The sequence below is a fragment of the Poecilia reticulata genome, chromosome 4 (assembly GCF_904066995.2).
Source record: "Poecilia reticulata chromosome 4, P_reticulata-male-v2, whole genome shotgun sequence".
NCBI classification, from domain to species: domain Eukaryota; kingdom Metazoa; phylum Chordata; class Actinopteri; order Cyprinodontiformes; family Poeciliidae; genus Poecilia; species Poecilia reticulata.
In genome coordinates this window covers 17,439,636-17,456,829 of record NC_088833.1, presented here as the reverse complement: position 1 = coordinate 17,456,829, position 17,194 = coordinate 17,439,636, and the positions used below count along the sequence as shown (strand labels likewise).

Here is a 17,194-nt window from a genome sequence, read left to right as displayed (position 1 = left end):
TGCATACGGCGTTGTAAAACCCTGGTCGGCTCTGAATATCTCTGCAACAACAACAACAACAACAAAATAACGCTCGTTTGTTCTTATAAATTTGCTTAAATGAGGTTTAATTTAAGCAAGCCAAAGTGACTCATTTGTCTTGCTGGGTTCTCCTCTTCAGGAGCTCCTGCTGGCCCGGGGGCCCCTCAGAGAGTCACTGCAGTGAGCTATTTATGGTCTCCACAGGAGCAAGGTTCCGCCTCTCCGGAGACATTTTCATATACCATCTTAGACGCCCCTCTTCCTCTCTCCTCTCCTGTCGAGGATGCTATCCACCTCTGCTGTGGCGGGGGAGAAGTAAGAGGTGGGAGGGGGGGGGGCAACCCTCCACCTGCGCTCCTATTGGCTCCCGGTGAGCCTGTGCCGCGTTGACGTCAGACCCCCGCCGCCCCTGCGGAGCTGAATGGACAGAGCAGCCTGTCTGCTCCATACTCCAAAACAGCTCGGCACGGCGCGGCGCGGCTCGGGCATCACCCTGGGAATAGAGAAATACCTGGAAACGAAGGTTTGAGCGGAAACAGGCCTCAACAGCAGCTTCGTGTTTTTGAGGGGGGGTTTTTTTTGCACACAAGCGAGGACGGGGGGAGTGCGCCCACCGCGTTGCGGGTGTATGTGCGTGCGTTTGGATCACGATGATGCAAAGTGCGGCGGTTCTACCGACAGAGAGTCCTGTAAAGAGTTTACCGGAGATTCTCGGTGTGCCACTGCAGCGTAAGACATTGTTTTCTTCCCCCCTCCCCACCCCCCACCCCCCATCTTCTGGTCTTTTTCTGTCGATTGCCAGTCCGGGAACAGGTTGGTGAGCGCAACCACTGCTGCTGGGTCGGCCGTAAGGAGAGGGGGGCTGACTTACAGCCAGAGAATAAGGAGAGGAGATGTGTGTGTGTGTGTGTGTGTGTGTGTGTGTGTGTGTGTGTGTGTGTGTGTGTTTACCGGGGCGCTTCTAGAATAGCATAAAGGCGGAGTGCAGATGGGGGCCATTGGTCATTTGGAACCCAAATCCGAAAGACAACACATAATTTCTGTTTTTTTTCTCCTATTTATTTATTTGACTATGTTGCAGGAGTTAGTTGAGAGAAAATATTAATTCAATATTTATTTATTTATTCAACACAACTGTCTATTCGTAATATTTTTATACTATTTATAATTTAAGTGAATTAATTTGCTGTTTTTTTTAAGGTTTAGTGTTTACATATTCCAACTTTACCTCTCTCAAAGTAAGATATAGGTCAGTAATCCTGGTATAATTTAAAATATGAATTGAAGGTCTTTGAGATTAAATAATTCACATCATTTAGAGGTGAAATTATTATCTATGTCTATGTGATTAAATAAATAACTATTTCAACTTATGATGATGTCATGTACGGTTGTCTTGCTCGGGGTCAACAATGTGATAAGATGGAGGTGGACGTTGAACCTTCTGGCCCTCCTGGTGGCGCCTTGTGGGGTTGTAGACGTGCATCACGTTTCTCTATATCTGGTAAGATTTTTCTTTCCAAATGGAGAAACTATCTGTAATATCATGCTACAAAACGCGTTTGTTTCTGTTGCAACGATACGTGTAAAGTTTGGAGGAGTTAAACGAAAATCAAACTTGGGCTCCTTGCCAGCATGGAGCCCCAATGAGAAATACGTTCACAAAGTTCTACACATCCTCAGAAAAACATTTTGAACATTATTCCCACAGAATCATCATTTAAAACTGATTTTTACAAAAATATCCTGCTTGTTGTTGGAGCTGGGAAACATTTTTATCCACATTTTAGATGTTTACAGATCACCAAGTAATAGCTATTGGGTTCGCAATGAACAATAATAATATAAAAAGGATAAAAGAAAAAGAAGAAATGGTCAAAAGACCTGCACTGACAGTATGAAAAGTAGACATTTCGCGCCGTTTGGCACCAAATTAAATTCTGCATACGGCGTTGTAAAACCCTGGGTCGGCTCTGAATATCTCTGCAACAACAACAACAACAACAAAATAACGCTCGTTTGTTCTTATAAATTTGCTTAAATGAGGTTTAATTTAAGCAAGCCAAAGTGACTCATTTGTCTTGCTGGGTTCTCCTCTTCAGGAGCTCCTGCTGGCCCGGGGCCCCTCAGAGAGTCACTGCAGTGAGCTATTTATGGTCTCCACAGGAGCAAGGTTCCGCCTCTCCGGAGACATTTTCATATACCATCTTAGACGCCCCTCTTCCTCTCTCCTCTCCTGTCGAGGATGCTATCCACCTCTGCTGTGGCGGGGGAGAAGTAAGAGGTGGGAGGGGGGGGGGCAACCCTCCACCTGCGCTCCTATTGGCTCCCGGTGAGCCTGTGCCGCGTTGACGTCAGACCCCCGCCGCCCCTGCGGAGCTGAATGGACAGAGCAGCCTGTCTGCTCCATACTCCAAAACAGCTCGGCACGGCGCGGCGCGGCTCGGGCATCACCCTGGGAATAGAGAAATACCTGGAAACGAAGGTTTGAGCGGAAACAGGCCTCAACAGCAGCTTCGTGTTTTTGAGGGGGGGTTTTTTTGCACACAAGCGAGGACGGGGGGAGTGCGCCCACCGCGTTGCGGGTGTATGTGCGTGCGTTTGGATCACGATGATGCAAAGTGCGGCGGTTCTACCGACAGAGAGTCCTGTAAAGAGTTTACCGGAGATTCTCGGTGTGCCACTGCAGCGTAAGACATTGTTTTCTTCCCCCCTCCCCACCCCCCACCCCCCATCTTCTGGTCTTTTTCTGTCGATTGCCAGTCCGGGAACAGGTTGGTGAGCGCAACCACTGCTGCTGGGTCGGCCGTAAGGAGAGGGGGGCTGACTTACAGCCAGAGAATAAGGAGAGGAGACTGAAGCCCTCACAGGCCAGTGATGTGTCATGCTGCTTCTAAAACAAGCTGCGAAAGTACTTAGATGAAATCAAGTCACGGTCAGGAGATGAATTCTCCGCTCATCTCTGCAGCTGTTTCTTACTGTTCTCTGCAGAAGGTGCCAATGCAGTTTCAAGCTTCCTTAAACGTTATTAATAATTTCTGTTCTGAAGCGGCGGGCTTGGTGTCAGCGCGCTGCATCCTCAGTGCAGAGCTGCTGGACTCACACTGAGCCTCCCAGCTGTTAATTTGTAAACGAGCCTGCATGGTCAAGAGATCAGACGCGGTTGTCATCGTCGCCACGTCAGACAAACGCGCTCTGGCTTCGACTGGGGTCGGTTACCGAGCCTAATAAAAAGCCTCGGACGTCTTATTCCAAAAAAAAAAAAAAAGGGGGGCGGGGGGGCTGGCATCAGAACGAGCATTTGCGGGCGATAATTATAAACGAAATCTCGCAACATTTCCTGGACCTCGGCGTCAAAGGCGAGAAATATCTTACATCTGTTCGCTCGTTAATCTGTGCCAGGGCCTTTCGTAATCTGATCGTGTAAAGATTGAAGTGCGACCGGATCCGTTTCTGCTCTGACCCAATTATTCAGGGTCGAGTTAGGAAAATATACAGATGGAGCGGGGGCTAATAGGCAACCCACCCCCCACATCTCCACCCAAGAAGAAGAAGAAGAAGAGGAAGGGAAAAAAAGAAAACAAAAATATAATAATTGCAATGTAAGGGTGAGATAATTACTGCAATTTAATTAATCTAGTTTAAAAATATTATAAGCTAAAATGCTCAAAACGAAAACTATCTATCTATCTATCTATCTATCTATCTATCTATCTATCTATCTATCTATCTATCTATCTATCTATCTATCTATCTATCTATCTATCTATCTATCTATCTATCTATCTATCTATCTATCTATCTATCTATCTATCTATCTATCTATCTATCTATCTATCTATCTATCTATCTATCTATCTATCTATCTATCTATCTATCTATCTATCTATCTATCTATCTATCTATCTATCTATCTATCTATCTATCTATCTATCTATCTATCTATCTATCTATCTATCTATCTATCTATCTATCTATCTATCTATCTATCTATCTATCTATCTATCTATCTATCTATCTATCTATCTATCTGCTCTTTAATTTTATGAATTGATACAGATTAACAGATTGGATAAAAATCCTGCCACTCAGCCTCCTGCAGCGCCAGGATTCATCCTGGATCTAAACCTGGATTATTTCAGGAACCAACGCAGCCGCTCTAAGCATTTCATATCAGGAAAAAGGAACGTCTAATGACTCTTAAGTTGTAGTGTTAATTACACATTTGGTAATCATAAGTTATTTACTTGGTGAGGTGAAAGGTTGGAAGCATCAGCCTTACTCTGGAAGTGTGTTTTTAATTCCTTTATTATTATTATTATTATTATTATTATTATTATTATTATTATTATTATTATTATTATTATTATTATTATTATTATTATTATTATTATTATTATTTTGAAGTTGTAAAGAGAAAAAAAGCGATGTAATAGAAAACAGACTCTGGATGCTATGAGAACCACTTCTCTCTTGTACCTACATACACCTTCAATGTTTTTATTTTCATTAAAAAAATAAATTCTGGGTTACGGTTAGGGCCAGTCCCACTTATTTCTACGGGAATAATGTTTGCATCTACAATATTCCAGGTTTTCAGGATTCAAGCCGAATTTTTAACAATAAAATCCAATCTATGAATCCAATCTATGATTCTATTTCTTACCTTTAAAAAACTATAAGTGGTTCAGAATGGCGATCTGACTTTTTTTTATATCTGATTTTTGCAAACAAAAAAAAAAATCAAACATTTTTACTACATTACAGTATTTAGTTATTATTTTTGCAAGCATGCTTCTCTCGCAGCACCTGCTTTTGCAGAATGCAGAATAACATCTGTGTTTTTGTTATAGGGAGATTTTTTGAGAGTGCAGATGTGATTTCTCTCGACAGAAAATAGTCCCGCTGCGTGTGTTCAGGCTCCTGCTCATGTTTCTGCTCACTTTCACCTCAAACTGTCACCGTTGTCTTCAATGGAAACCATGCAGATGTGAAACAAAAATATAAACGCTTCAATCAATGCTGTTCTTTTTTTTTAATGTCATTTTATATTTGTAGACATTCACAACAATAACGTTAACCTTACTTTGCATGGAAATATATATTTTTTATTTAGTTAAAAAAAAGGCCTGCATGCACAGAAGGAACGACGCAAAAATACGTCAAATGCGTGGCTATGGCTCTGTTTTTAAAATTAAAAATCGATCAGTTGCGCTTTGGAAATAAATTCATAAAGGTCTTGTGTGTCTGAATGGACACCGTGTGTACTGCTGCAGATTTAGTTTTCAAAAATGATTTTTCAAAAAATCTGAATCTAATCGCGCCTTGATCTTGATTTACGTCAGGACGCCGTCTCACCTACAGACACTGGTTGTCACCACGCTTTCCATAAAATCATTCAGGGATTAATTAAGATCGAGATGGAAGAGGCAAACCAGATTAAGACGGAGAAAATCAATACGTCGTCAGAAAGAAAAAAAAAAAAAAGCATTTTTGCTCTGCAGGCGAATACCTCTGAGATCAGCACCTTGGACAGAGGCGGAAATCCTTACCGAGCGCACACGGTTTTATGTAAAGACATTTATATTCTGTTAAAAATGTATCTGGAAAAAAAAGGGCAACATCTGCTATGTGAGGATTGATTTTCTCTAAAAACGAGAATGTACCATAATAACAGAGCAAGAAGGTGAAAACAGGATCAGGAAACGCGATATTGGAAAACCTCAGAATGAGTGAAAATCCCGAATGAACAAATTCTCCAACACATTTCAACAACATATGACAACCTAATAATTTATATAATAAAAATGCTTCCTCCCCCCTCCCCCACCCCGTCGGTCTGATTTATTAAAATTTTTGCATTTTTAACGGATGAAACTCTTGGTTGATTTTAACAAAAGATTTATATATACATTCCTCACCGCTGAAATTCGGCACACAATCTACTTCGGCAATGTGAGAAATAAAGAAAACCCTCTCCTTCGAAACGACTTCCTATAAATACAGCGAACCTCTCTGATGGTGTTGGACCTTTGCCTGCCTTGTGCCGGTGGCTGAGTGTGACATGGCCTTCTCGTTGTTTCTCCTGGCAGAGATCCCTCAGTGTGCAGGCTGCAGTCAGCACATCCTGGATAAGTTCATCCTGAAGGTGCTGGACAGACACTGGCACTCCAAGTGCCTCAAGTGCGCAGACTGCCAGACCCCGCTGGCGGATAAATGCTTCTCCCGGGCAGGCAGCGTCTACTGCAAGGAGGACTTTTTCAAGTCAGTGCGCCTTTCTCTTTTCTCCTTTTCGTTGTTTTCTTGTTATTTTGAAATGAGCATAATCACTGGTTTTGTGTTTTTATTTTGAGTCGCACAGATTGCAGCTTTTCTATGGAGGACTATATTTAATGCATCAAAACTGCTAAAAGTGACAAAATTCCAGAAATGATGCTTAGAATATCTCATGTAGCTAATATATATTTATACATAGCATAAATATTGCTGCAGATTAGACATGAACCGGTATTCTATGTTCACGATATATGATGTGTAGAAATACAATATTTTCACAGTATTGCAATATTTATAAAAAAAAAAATCATAAAGTCTTAGCAAGACAGCTGAATGCATCCATCCATACCAGAGCTAAATTTTTATAACATTAGAGTTATTATTACAAAATAATAATCGTTTTCAAATCAATTGGTCTGTTTTTTTTTCATGTGATACACAAATTTAAGCCAAACTTATTAGGTTTTGAATGCTTATTGCATGAAATATACCTGCCATCATTCTGCTCTTCGTAGAGTAACGTAGGTCCAACATGCTGGTATTATCTGGTTAATTAGTGGAATTGCCTGGTTGTGACTTTAAGCAGCGTTATCATTGGCGTCTTTTTAGTTTCCATATCATGCTTGACTAGAAGTATTTTGGAACAGCTGATTTTTGTATCTTTCTTGTAGGGGGGGGGGGGGCAGTGAGGTGCAATAGGTCTCTTCCAGCCATCTGACTGGCAGTGTGTAGCAACATGTGGGGGAAGGGGCAGTTGGTGAAAATCCTTTTATCTGATGTGTCATTAAAAGGATTTTAATGTGTCAGGACAGTCTGATGGAAGAAAGTTGTGAAACATTTATTTTAAAGCGGTGGTAAACCTTCACACTGGATCCCTGCCTGCCTGGTGAAGATGCTATTTATAACATCTGTGATTTCCACACCCTTAGATTAACTTGGCTCTGATTATAAATCCCTATATTTCACTATCTTCTTTCTTTCTTTCATTTTTTTTTTTTTGCCGTTTTGCTTCTTTCTTTTAATGATTGGATTTCAGAAGCATTACAGAAGAAAATTGAGTTTGACTTTCATCCAAAACAGGATCAGCAGATCTGGGCTTTTTACTAAATCACGTTTGAAAGGTTTTAATGCTCGAAGCTTGAACGAGACCCCCGAGGAGCTCTGGAGTCTAACTGGTTGCTAACTGTATTAGCTGACCCAGGGGGCCCCGTGAGGGGGGACGTTGGCATGTTCAAAACTCTTCAAACATGGAACAGCGCACATGTGGTTTTGCTGGTTAGAGACTCGAAGGCTTCACTTTGCTTTTTTATGTTTGATTGGGTGGTTTCCTGATTTAGAGCCTCTCCTCTCCTCTGTCAGTGTTTTACTGGCTCTCCTCAGGGTGGGTTTACTGTGTGCTGCCTCCCTCAACAAGCTCTGTTTAATGTCGGTACTTTAGCTGCAAAAAAATAAAAAATACAAGCATGCCAACACACAAGCAGATATGCAAACTTGATGGATTCCACTGATGCATCAGTCAGGCTTGCTGTTAACAGAAATGCACTGCAGAGCTCGTTTCCTTTTGCTTTTAACAGCAAGGACTTCAAGTGTTGCAGACTCTGTGACATATTTCTGTTTGACAACGTATTTTATGGAAGCTTCGCTGTCTGCATCATCATCATCATCCTCCTCATCATCATCATCACCACCTCTGCTTCCTGTTTCCCCCTTCAGGCGTTTTGGAACAAAATGTGCGTCGTGCCAGCAGGGCATCCCTCCGACGCAGGTGGTGCGGAAGGCGCAGGACTTTGTGTATCACCTGCACTGCTTCGCTTGCATCATGTGCAGCAGACAGCTGACCACCGGCGACGAGTTTTACCTCATGGAGGACGGGAGGCTGGTGTGCAAGGTGGATTATGAGACTGCCAAACAGAACGGTAGGTGTGCGCACTGTCACGGTGGAACGAGAGGAAAGGGTGAACATATACTTCCAGCGACATAAAATGATTGTTGCAAATATCCATCTATTTGCTTTGCCGCTGAAAGGCTCTGACCTAACTGGGCCGCATCAGAATTGCAGAAAAGCGTGATAGATCAAGCTGTATGCACCTCTCAGCGAGGCGAAATAACTTCTGACTGTGGATCGTTGGTGTTTGTCATCTGGGTGTGTGTGTGCTGTTTCTGTCCCTCCCTCTCCTCTGAGATTTCCATGCGTCTCTGATTGATTATGTAAAGTGAACCGATGCTCTTATATGGTGCGGCTCCAATAACTCCTCTCCTCTGCAAAGGGTAGATTTATGTCCTCTGCTGTGGGAGTGGGACAGATGCACAAGGACAATAATACACTGCCCTGCATAACTATTCTCTTCATTTAAAACACACACACACACACACACCCACACACACACACACACACACCTACACACACACACACACACACACACACGCCCACACACACACACACACACACACACACACACACACACACACACACACACACACACACACACACACACACACACACACACACACACACACACACACACACACACACACACACACACACGCACACGCACGCACCCGCACGCACACACACATAAATATATGCAGAGGGATGCCACTCATGTTTGCAACTGTGTTTGCAGATGATTCAGAGGGTGGGACCAAACGACCAAGGACCACCATCACCGCCAAGCAGCTGGAGACCCTCAAAAGTGCCTACAAAAACTCGCCAAAGCCAGCACGCCACGTCAGAGAGCAGCTGTCCTCAGAGACAGGCCTGGACATGAGGGTGGTGCAGGTAGAGCGTTCATTTTTTAAAATGTATTTTTAGGAAATTAACTTGCAAAATGACTACGCTCCAATTTTGGCAGTGATTGAGTGAATTCCTCTGTTGTAAGACATTAATATTTGTCTCTCTGATCATCTGTAGTAATTAAAACAATATCATTATGACTGGGAAAGTCTGCAGTTTTATCATCAGGACTTAAAATCATATTTGCTTTATGTGTTTAGAAGCTTCTAGGAATTTTTGCGAACCTCTGTTTCTTGATTATGCTGAGACAGAACATAGTTATTATTTCAATCCATTCTGTGTGTTGCACTGACATCGTTTTATAGTTTTTTAAAATCCTTTAAAAAACAATAAATAATTATTTATCTATGTTCTGTATGTGCAGAATTTTGAATTAATTAAAATGTATAGATTTATTTATAAATGTATTTATACATTTTATAATTTTTAGTTAATGTTCTAAATTAATAAACATATTCTCATTTTTCAATTTTAAAGTTTTTATGGCAGCAAAATCTTTGATTATATCAAATATTAGTTAAAAAAAATCATTTATAAGTTAATATTATTTATTCAGTTTTTTATAAGTGCTATAAACTGTATGCCAAGCAGTTGGAGAGGTTAAATATTACATCATGTTTACATGAAAAATAAACTTGCTTGTTTATCAAATGTTTAACGCCAAACTAAAATTTTCAACCAACGTTAAAAAAAAAAAGAAAAAAAAAGGAAATTATGATGGCGATGTTATTGCTCTCGCAAAATCAAACAACCTGGTCTGAATCCTTGATTTGTCTTTTTAAAGATGAACATTATGGTTTAACCCGACAGGTTTGGTTCCAGAACCGGCGAGCAAAGGAGAAGCGTCTAAAGAAAGACGCCGGTCGCCACCGTTGGACTCAATTCTATAAAAGTGTCAAACGCAGCAGAGGAGGAACCAAAGTGGAGAAGGAGAGCTCGGCTGACGATGCAGGGCTCAGCGACAGCGAGCTAAGCTTCAGAGGTATTTATTTTTTTTCCAGATCATTTAGTCCCAGAAAGGGAATTAGCAGACATATTCCTGCTAATAGGATTAAGGGAGCATTCAAAATGGTAAACCACACGAGAGCTGCAGATACCAACGCGTCTTTGTGGCTTTTCATTTGCCTGCTTGTGTTTCCTGTTGGAGTGTGCTTCTTTGAGGCAAATCTAAAATGTCATACCTGTTTGGGTTTTCCTCTGCGGCCGCTGATGTCTCCTGCCTCTGTTTGTTTGTGTGATGGAGCTTATTGAAAACAAGCAACGGCTCCTTAGTGGGATGCAAATGGAGTTTTAGGCATCTTTTTGTTATTTAATATTCACATCCGCCCCACCCCTTTCCCTTTTTGGATAATTGTAAAAGTCTCTGAACCAATTTGAAAAAGAAAAAAAGAACTCTGTTTTTATGAGAAACGAAAACATGGTGACAGAAACTCTATAAAGCATGTGAGGCTTTTATTCAATTAGAGAGAAAGTGCTTTTGGGCTTTGTTGTTATTGAAGCCACACAGGGGATCAATTGGAGATGTAAACACATATTTTGTGCTGCAGTTATTGACCAGCACACAGACATAAATATGAATTTCAGGTTTAGCATGTGCGTCATGATATTTAGAAGATCAGGATCCACACATTTTACTTGATATGAGTCAAGAGCTTCTGCTTAATGAATGTTAAAAAGCTACGTTTTTTAATCTTTTAAGTTTCTTTGGAGAGAATCCCAAAACTTCTTCTGTAAATACACAACAAAAAGCAGTGCACACCTTTGATGGGGAAGAAAAGCAACGCATTGTTTGATTTTTTTTTTTTTTTTTTGTCCACAAATAAAAACATTTGGTGTGGATTTGTATTCACTCTCCTTTTTTCTATTAGCTCAAGATAAAATCCCATTTAACCAAGAGGATATTCCCCCAAATAATATCCCAAACTTTGACAGTCTCACAAAGCTCCGTTCGATCGATCACCTTAAAAAGTAGAGAGTGAGATGGAGGACTTGCATCAATCACGCTAGTGGCAGCATCATGCTGTGGGGCTGTTTTTATTAGAGAGGAAGACAAAAGCTGGTCACAGTTTATCGGCCTCATTCTGGAGAAGACCCGTTCACCTTACAGGTTTTCTGCATTGACCCTGAAACACAGTCAGATCTATAACAGAACAATGTACATACAGTCTGGCCCAGTCAAAGCCCAGACCCAAAATACAACTAGGAATATATGGTAAGAATTGTTCATGCTGAGTTATTTCGATGAGAAAATTGTTCAGTCTAGATCTGCCGAGCTCCAAAACGTATGCCACAAAATAATTGCAATTATTTTTGGTTGTTTCTCCAAACCTTTTAACCTGGGAGACGTTCAAAACCGTTTTTCCAAACACTTCAAAGTTGTTCACTACTTTGAGGTTTCTCTGTCATGTAAAAAGCTTTAAAACAGATTCCTGCTGCAAAAATAAAAATGTTCAAGTTTGAATATTTAAGCAAAGGACTGTGTCTTACTTACTGCTCAATTAAACCTATTAAAGAAGAGAAATCTCCTGTCTTATTTCTTACTGATCTTCTTCTCTGATCTCCTCTCTAGACGACCAAGTCTTGTCTGACCTCAGCCACGCGAACGGCCTTTACGGGAGCGTGGGAGACATGACCAGCAGCGCCGTCCTGAACGGCGGCTTCTCCGTCGATGCGGCGGGACAGCCCTACCAAGACATCCGGCCAGGGAGCCCCTACGGCCTACCGCAGTCACCTTCCTCCATCACCTCCCTGCCCGGCCACACGCCTCTCCTCAACAACCTGACCTTTAACATGGACAGCCTGGTGGCGCAGGGGGGCCCGGGCGGAGTGGGACAGGCTCTGAGGGCCATGGCGGGGGGCCCCACCTCAGACCTCTCCACAGGCAGCAGTACGGGATACCCTGACTTCCCCACCAGCCCGGCCTCCTGGCTGGATGAGATGGACCATTCCCAGTTTTGAGCCTCCAGCTCAGCAGAAGAATCACTATGAGGATTTATCAAAAGGACACGACAGATTTTTTTTTTTTTTTTACATTTCTTTACTTCAGCCTGTGAGACTTGCTTGCTGTGTGTTGCTCAGTGGAGAGAAAAAGCTTGACTGGAGTCCAAACAGTGAGATAACAACCAGGTTGGAAGGTGCAGACTGGACTAAAGCAGTAAAGCAACACCTGAATGTTCAATCTCAACACCGCATCATCACCTTTTTTTTTTTTTTTTTTAATTATTGCCTGTTTTTATTTCGTTCAATCACTACAAAGGAGACTAAACTCCAGAAACATTGGTGGACTGTGCTCAAATACACAGGTCAGGGCCGTCATTTTTACCGGGCCCAGAAGGCAGCTGCATGCTTCTGATTCACAATGAGTTGAACTGCTGGCCGGCCGGCCGCACCGGAGCCTTCACATTGGCATTGCACTTTACTCTCCTCTTCTTTTTCTACGTGAACGGACAGGAGCGCAGAGGAGAGAGACGTATGCACAAGGCAAACAGTGTTTCACTCGGAGAAAAACTTACAAGAGCAGTGGCACAAGCGTGAATCTAGAAACATGCTCATGTTTTTTTTTTTCTGTTTAGTGTTTTTTATGTGTTACGACAAAGTGTTTTGAGAAATAGTATGATCTGCTGATTTGTGCATCCAGAAATTGTTTTAATGAGGGCGTTTTGAGACAAAGCGGTCATATTTACAGAATTTAATCTGAGTAAAAGACGCTTCAGAGAAGAAATCCGTTAGTATTAAACCCTTTTTCACATGAAGGAGCCGAAACTTTCGATATAGATCATATTCCTGCATTCATTTATCCTTCAGATGCAGAGATATAAAACATGTTGTTTCTGTAATAAATAAAAACACCAACAAGTATTAAAAGGAACAAAGAAACCCCCCCTTTGTGTTTGCTCTCTTCAGTCAGAACCAGCCTTCTCCTGATAATCTTCTCAGTCAGCAGCAGCCTCAGCTCTGCCTGCTGTCAACCTACTTCCCCCAACTCCAGATGTGATGTCGGCCCTTTGTACCAGAGGGATTAACACAGTCTGCCACATTCGGAGCTGATAATTCAGCATCCGAGCTGGATCGGCTGCAGAGATCAGTCACCGTCAGCTCCAGCTTCACAAATTATTTGCTACAAGAAGAATATCTCAAAAGTAACCCCCCCGTGAGCTGTGTTTAAGTTGTAAAGTTATCTAACAGTTTCATGCTTGTGCAGAAAAATGCATCCTCCCAGATCTCATCTCTGCTCCCATCTCTGATCTGAGGACAAACCGGTCGATGTGAGCAACTTGTTGGAGAAAACGAAATGCCAAGTCTTCTTTTTTTTTTTCCCTCATATTTTACCTCACGGTAAATCAAATAACAGGCAGTGACACAATTACAGATTACAGCCCACAAATTACAATGTGTTTACCTCTTAAAATCACAATACTTTTAACATTTGAGTGAAACGGACAAGTCAGGAGAGGGGAAAAGGTTTGGTCTTTAAAATGGATCTTTATTTCTTAAAGTGCTTATTTATTCATAATTTATTTTGACTTTTTTTCAAATAAAGTTTTTTGATTATTAATTATTAAGACCTTACTTAAAAAAAAGAACATGAGTTAGAAAAGTGAAAAATGCCATGTATTCATGCATTCAGTGATGGCAGGTAATTCCAGTTAGTTTATGCCATGTAAATAAAAAGCAGAATCCCTCCAATTATAGACGTGTGTCACAGCTTTGTTCCCTGCACAAACCAGTGGATACGCAGTAAATGCTGCTCATGGCTGAATTACAAAGTAATTTGTCGGCTGAAATCTGGGATTTTAGAGGAAAACAACACAGAAAACCCACCATCGAAGCAGTTTTGTTCAGTCTGTTTTGCCTCAGAAGTTTGCATCTTATTGTTGTAAATCTTGTACAGTTTGAAAACGTGTAGATTGTCTTGTTTCATGAGCGCTATTTATTATTATTATTATTATTATTATTAATTATTATTATTATTATTATTGCCATGTGTCTTTGAAAAAGATGTAAAAGAGAGCACTGAATTTATTCATTTATGCCTTCTGTGTAATGGTATGAACCGTGTACAGTTAAATCTATATGAGGAAAATAAAGCTGAATTGTCTTTGGTTACCCCTCGAGTGAGCTCTCCTTTATTTTTCACAGAGCTGCCTTGCAGTGACAAATGCGAGAGCTAAGATCGCCAGGCGAGCTTTATTTATGACGCATTTAAAGAAAAATACGTCCTGTTGGTGTTTTTATTATTTTTGCCTTATCGAAACGCTCTTCGAGCCAGTTAACCCACAAATTCATTTACCCATTGAGAGCATTTACCACACACTTAGGCCTCTATTCAATTGTGGAGATCCATTTAGTACCTCCAACAGGCACTGGTCAGTCATTTAACAGTGATCGATGCTGTTTTCCTCTCTCGCTCTCCGAGAGTGGGGGTGACAAGAAAGATGCATGAAAAGAAACTATATGGGAGGACAGAGGGGAGGGGAATAAAACATGCACACAAACAGATGTCTTGCTGGCTGCTTCTCTGATCCTATCAGTACTGAGGAGACACTGGAGCAGATTGCAGCACAGTCAAATCTACCCTTAATCCCTAGACTGTTAACTAATCGTAGAGTGATTTGTGAAATATGGCCAAACATGCATTTTAGTTATCAAACAGAAAGAGTCTCTTATGAGAGTAAGTCAGGGTTTTAGATACATTGTGCATTAAAGCAGCGTTGATTTTAAGCAGTCACGCTTTGAGAATTTTCTCAAAGCTGACTAAAATAATTTCCTTTTGTGGCACGTTGTTAGAGATGATGATATTTCTTCTCGTTTTTGTGGATCTCTGAGTCAGGAATCAAACCACAGACATTTGTGTCAACGACTAACAGTCTGTAAAAACAAGGCTCCTGCTCTGTAGACATGAAACCATCGCTAAGGTGAGGTCACTAGTATCTCACATCTTTTTCTTTTTTCTGATGCAACACAACTATTTCAAAGATTTGCAGTCATGTAGCACTTTGGAAAGGTATTCATACCCCTGGAGCTTTTTCTCATTTTGTTATATTACAACCAAGAACTTCAATGTATCTTATAATGGATCTGACATGATTTTAAAAGATTTTCACAAATACTCTCCTTGAGAAGTCCGGCGCATCAAGAGGTCAACCCCCAAAAGAAACAGAATATCTCAGTACGAATACAGCTGTTCTGTGAAGGCCTAAGAGGTTTGTTAGCTCTAGATGAACGTCTCACAGAGCATGGTTGTCCACTTAAACTGATAAGTAGATCACTATTTAGAGAAGCAGCAAGAAGCCCACTATTACTCTGGAGGATATGCAGAGATCTACCGCTCAGGTGGGAGAATCTTTTAAAAGGATAGTAACTATCCTCAACAGATTTGGTCTTTATGAAGGGAGTAAACCTTCATCAACATAAAGCTACAATGTTTCTCGCTTGACGTTTCCCACGAGTCATGCAGGGGACACAGGAATGTGGAACCGCCACAGTGGAACTTGTTGGTAGCAGCGTCATGCTGTGGGAATGCTGTTCTTCAGCAGAAACGGGGAAGCTTGTTTCTGCTGCGCCTGCAAGGGACTCGGTACTGTGGTGAAGATCCACCTTCCAGAAGAAAAACAATCATAAGCATGCAGCTATTCATGCTATTCATGTGTTTGAACTGCCTAGTCAAAGATCTCCTTCACCTCCTGCACTTAAAAAGAAATGTTTATTGGAACTCGTTTTATTAGTTTTGCTAAAGCTATAGTTCTGATTTGGATAATTCTGAAGTCTGTTATAACTTGAGCAAAATTTATCAATTTAGCCGTAACAAATTTGAATAATTTTTGACGCTAGTTAAAAATAAAAGTAACACTTTATTTGAAGGGGTGTGCATAAGACTGACATGACGCTGTCATAAACATGACATAACATCTGTTATGAACATAAAGAAGTCTTTATGGATGTTTATGACAGTTGTCATAAAGTGTCATTCAGTTGCATGATTTTGTAAATTATGATAATTTAATGCAAAGTTGGCATTTTTAATGGACTTTCAAAGCAACTTTTAGAGCAACTTTGCATTAAAGGTGTCATTATTTTCTGAATGACACTTTATGACAACTGTCATAAACATTCATAAAGACTTCTTTATGTTCATGACAGATGTTATGTCATGTTTATGACAGCATCATGTCAGTCTTCTGCACACCCCTTCAAATAAAGTTTTACCAAAAGAAAACTACAATTTTTTTTCAGTGATAGTATGTGAATGGACAGATGGATGGACGTACCGTCCAGTGTGTGTCCCGCTACTCCTCCTTTTGCTCGAATAGTCCAGCCTCTCTGCCACGCTGATCCAGATTAAGTGGATGTGAAAGATGACTGAATTATGATCTTGGCTAAGCATGTTTATTAAAATAATTAGAAATAAATGAAATGTGTTATAATGAAATTACACCACAGCGTACATCGGTATGAAACTCATTTCTATGTGGGAATGTGGAACATTTGTCTGAACGGAGGGCCGTGTAACCCAAACATAAGTGCTATCGATTGCTTTGTTTTAGATATTCTTTCAGCATTATAAAAACAAAAAGGCAAACACTCATTCCGGTCGGAGTTTGCACGTTTGCATAAAATGCCACAAATCTAGCTGATTTTTATTTAAGCATTGATTGGATGGGCTATGGGCATTAATGGATAGGGTCTAATAGAACCGGCTTACAAAGATAAAGAGCCACACAGACAGTTAGGATAATTTACACGCCACTTACAGCACTAGTATACATATAAATCTGAGGGAACTCCACCACTGTTGCTTTTGCAAAGATGACAAACACAAGCGCAAATGCCATTATCATCGATCGCAAGGCTTTTATTACAAACTTCCTAAAGGAAACGCCATGTTTTTTTTCCCTTGCATGAAGCAAAAAGGAATAAATTAACATGCAAAACAGACAGGATTTGTTTTGGACCGAAAGTCAATCTCAGAGCATCGAGAAAGGCCATTTTTCTCCTCAAGTGATTTCAATGTAGCCCTGCAGTAAACAATGATCTGCATGATGGCTGAGTTGGCTGGAGTCAAGCAAGAATCTTTCAATGACACATTCAAGGTTGTTTTAAAGG

The 17,194-nt window shown here is 40.9% G+C and overlaps 1 protein-coding gene across 1 annotated transcript; it reads left to right on the top strand.

Annotated features, from left to right (window-relative positions):
- Window positions 1-1,347: 1,347 nt before the first annotated feature.
- On the top strand, window positions 1,348-14,197 carry lhx4 (LIM homeobox 4). The gene is made up of 6 exons (XM_008407913.3): window positions 1,348-2,711; window positions 6,114-6,285; window positions 8,011-8,213; window positions 8,922-9,076; window positions 9,902-10,073; window positions 11,661-14,197. The coding sequence occupies exons 1-6, from the start codon at window positions 2,633-2,635 to the stop codon at window positions 12,047-12,049; spliced, it is 1,170 nt and encodes a 389-aa protein (XP_008406135.1). The 5' UTR covers window positions 1,348-2,632; the 3' UTR covers window positions 12,050-14,197.
- Window positions 14,198-17,194: the final 2,997 nt, after the last annotated feature.

Excerpts from the sequence above, each read along its gene's own strand:
- lhx4 (XM_008407913.3), top strand. The coding sequence starts at position 2,633 with ATGATGCAAAGTGCGGCGGTTCTACCGACAGAGAGTCCTGTAAAGAGT. Across the intron at positions 6,286-8,010 it reads TGCAAGGAGGACTTTTTCAA|GCGTTTTGGAACAAAATGTG; the intron begins GTCAGTGCGCCT and ends TTCCCCCTTCAG. Across the intron at positions 10,074-11,660 it reads CAGCGAGCTAAGCTTCAGAG|ACGACCAAGTCTTGTCTGAC; the intron begins GTATTTATTTTT and ends TCTCCTCTCTAG.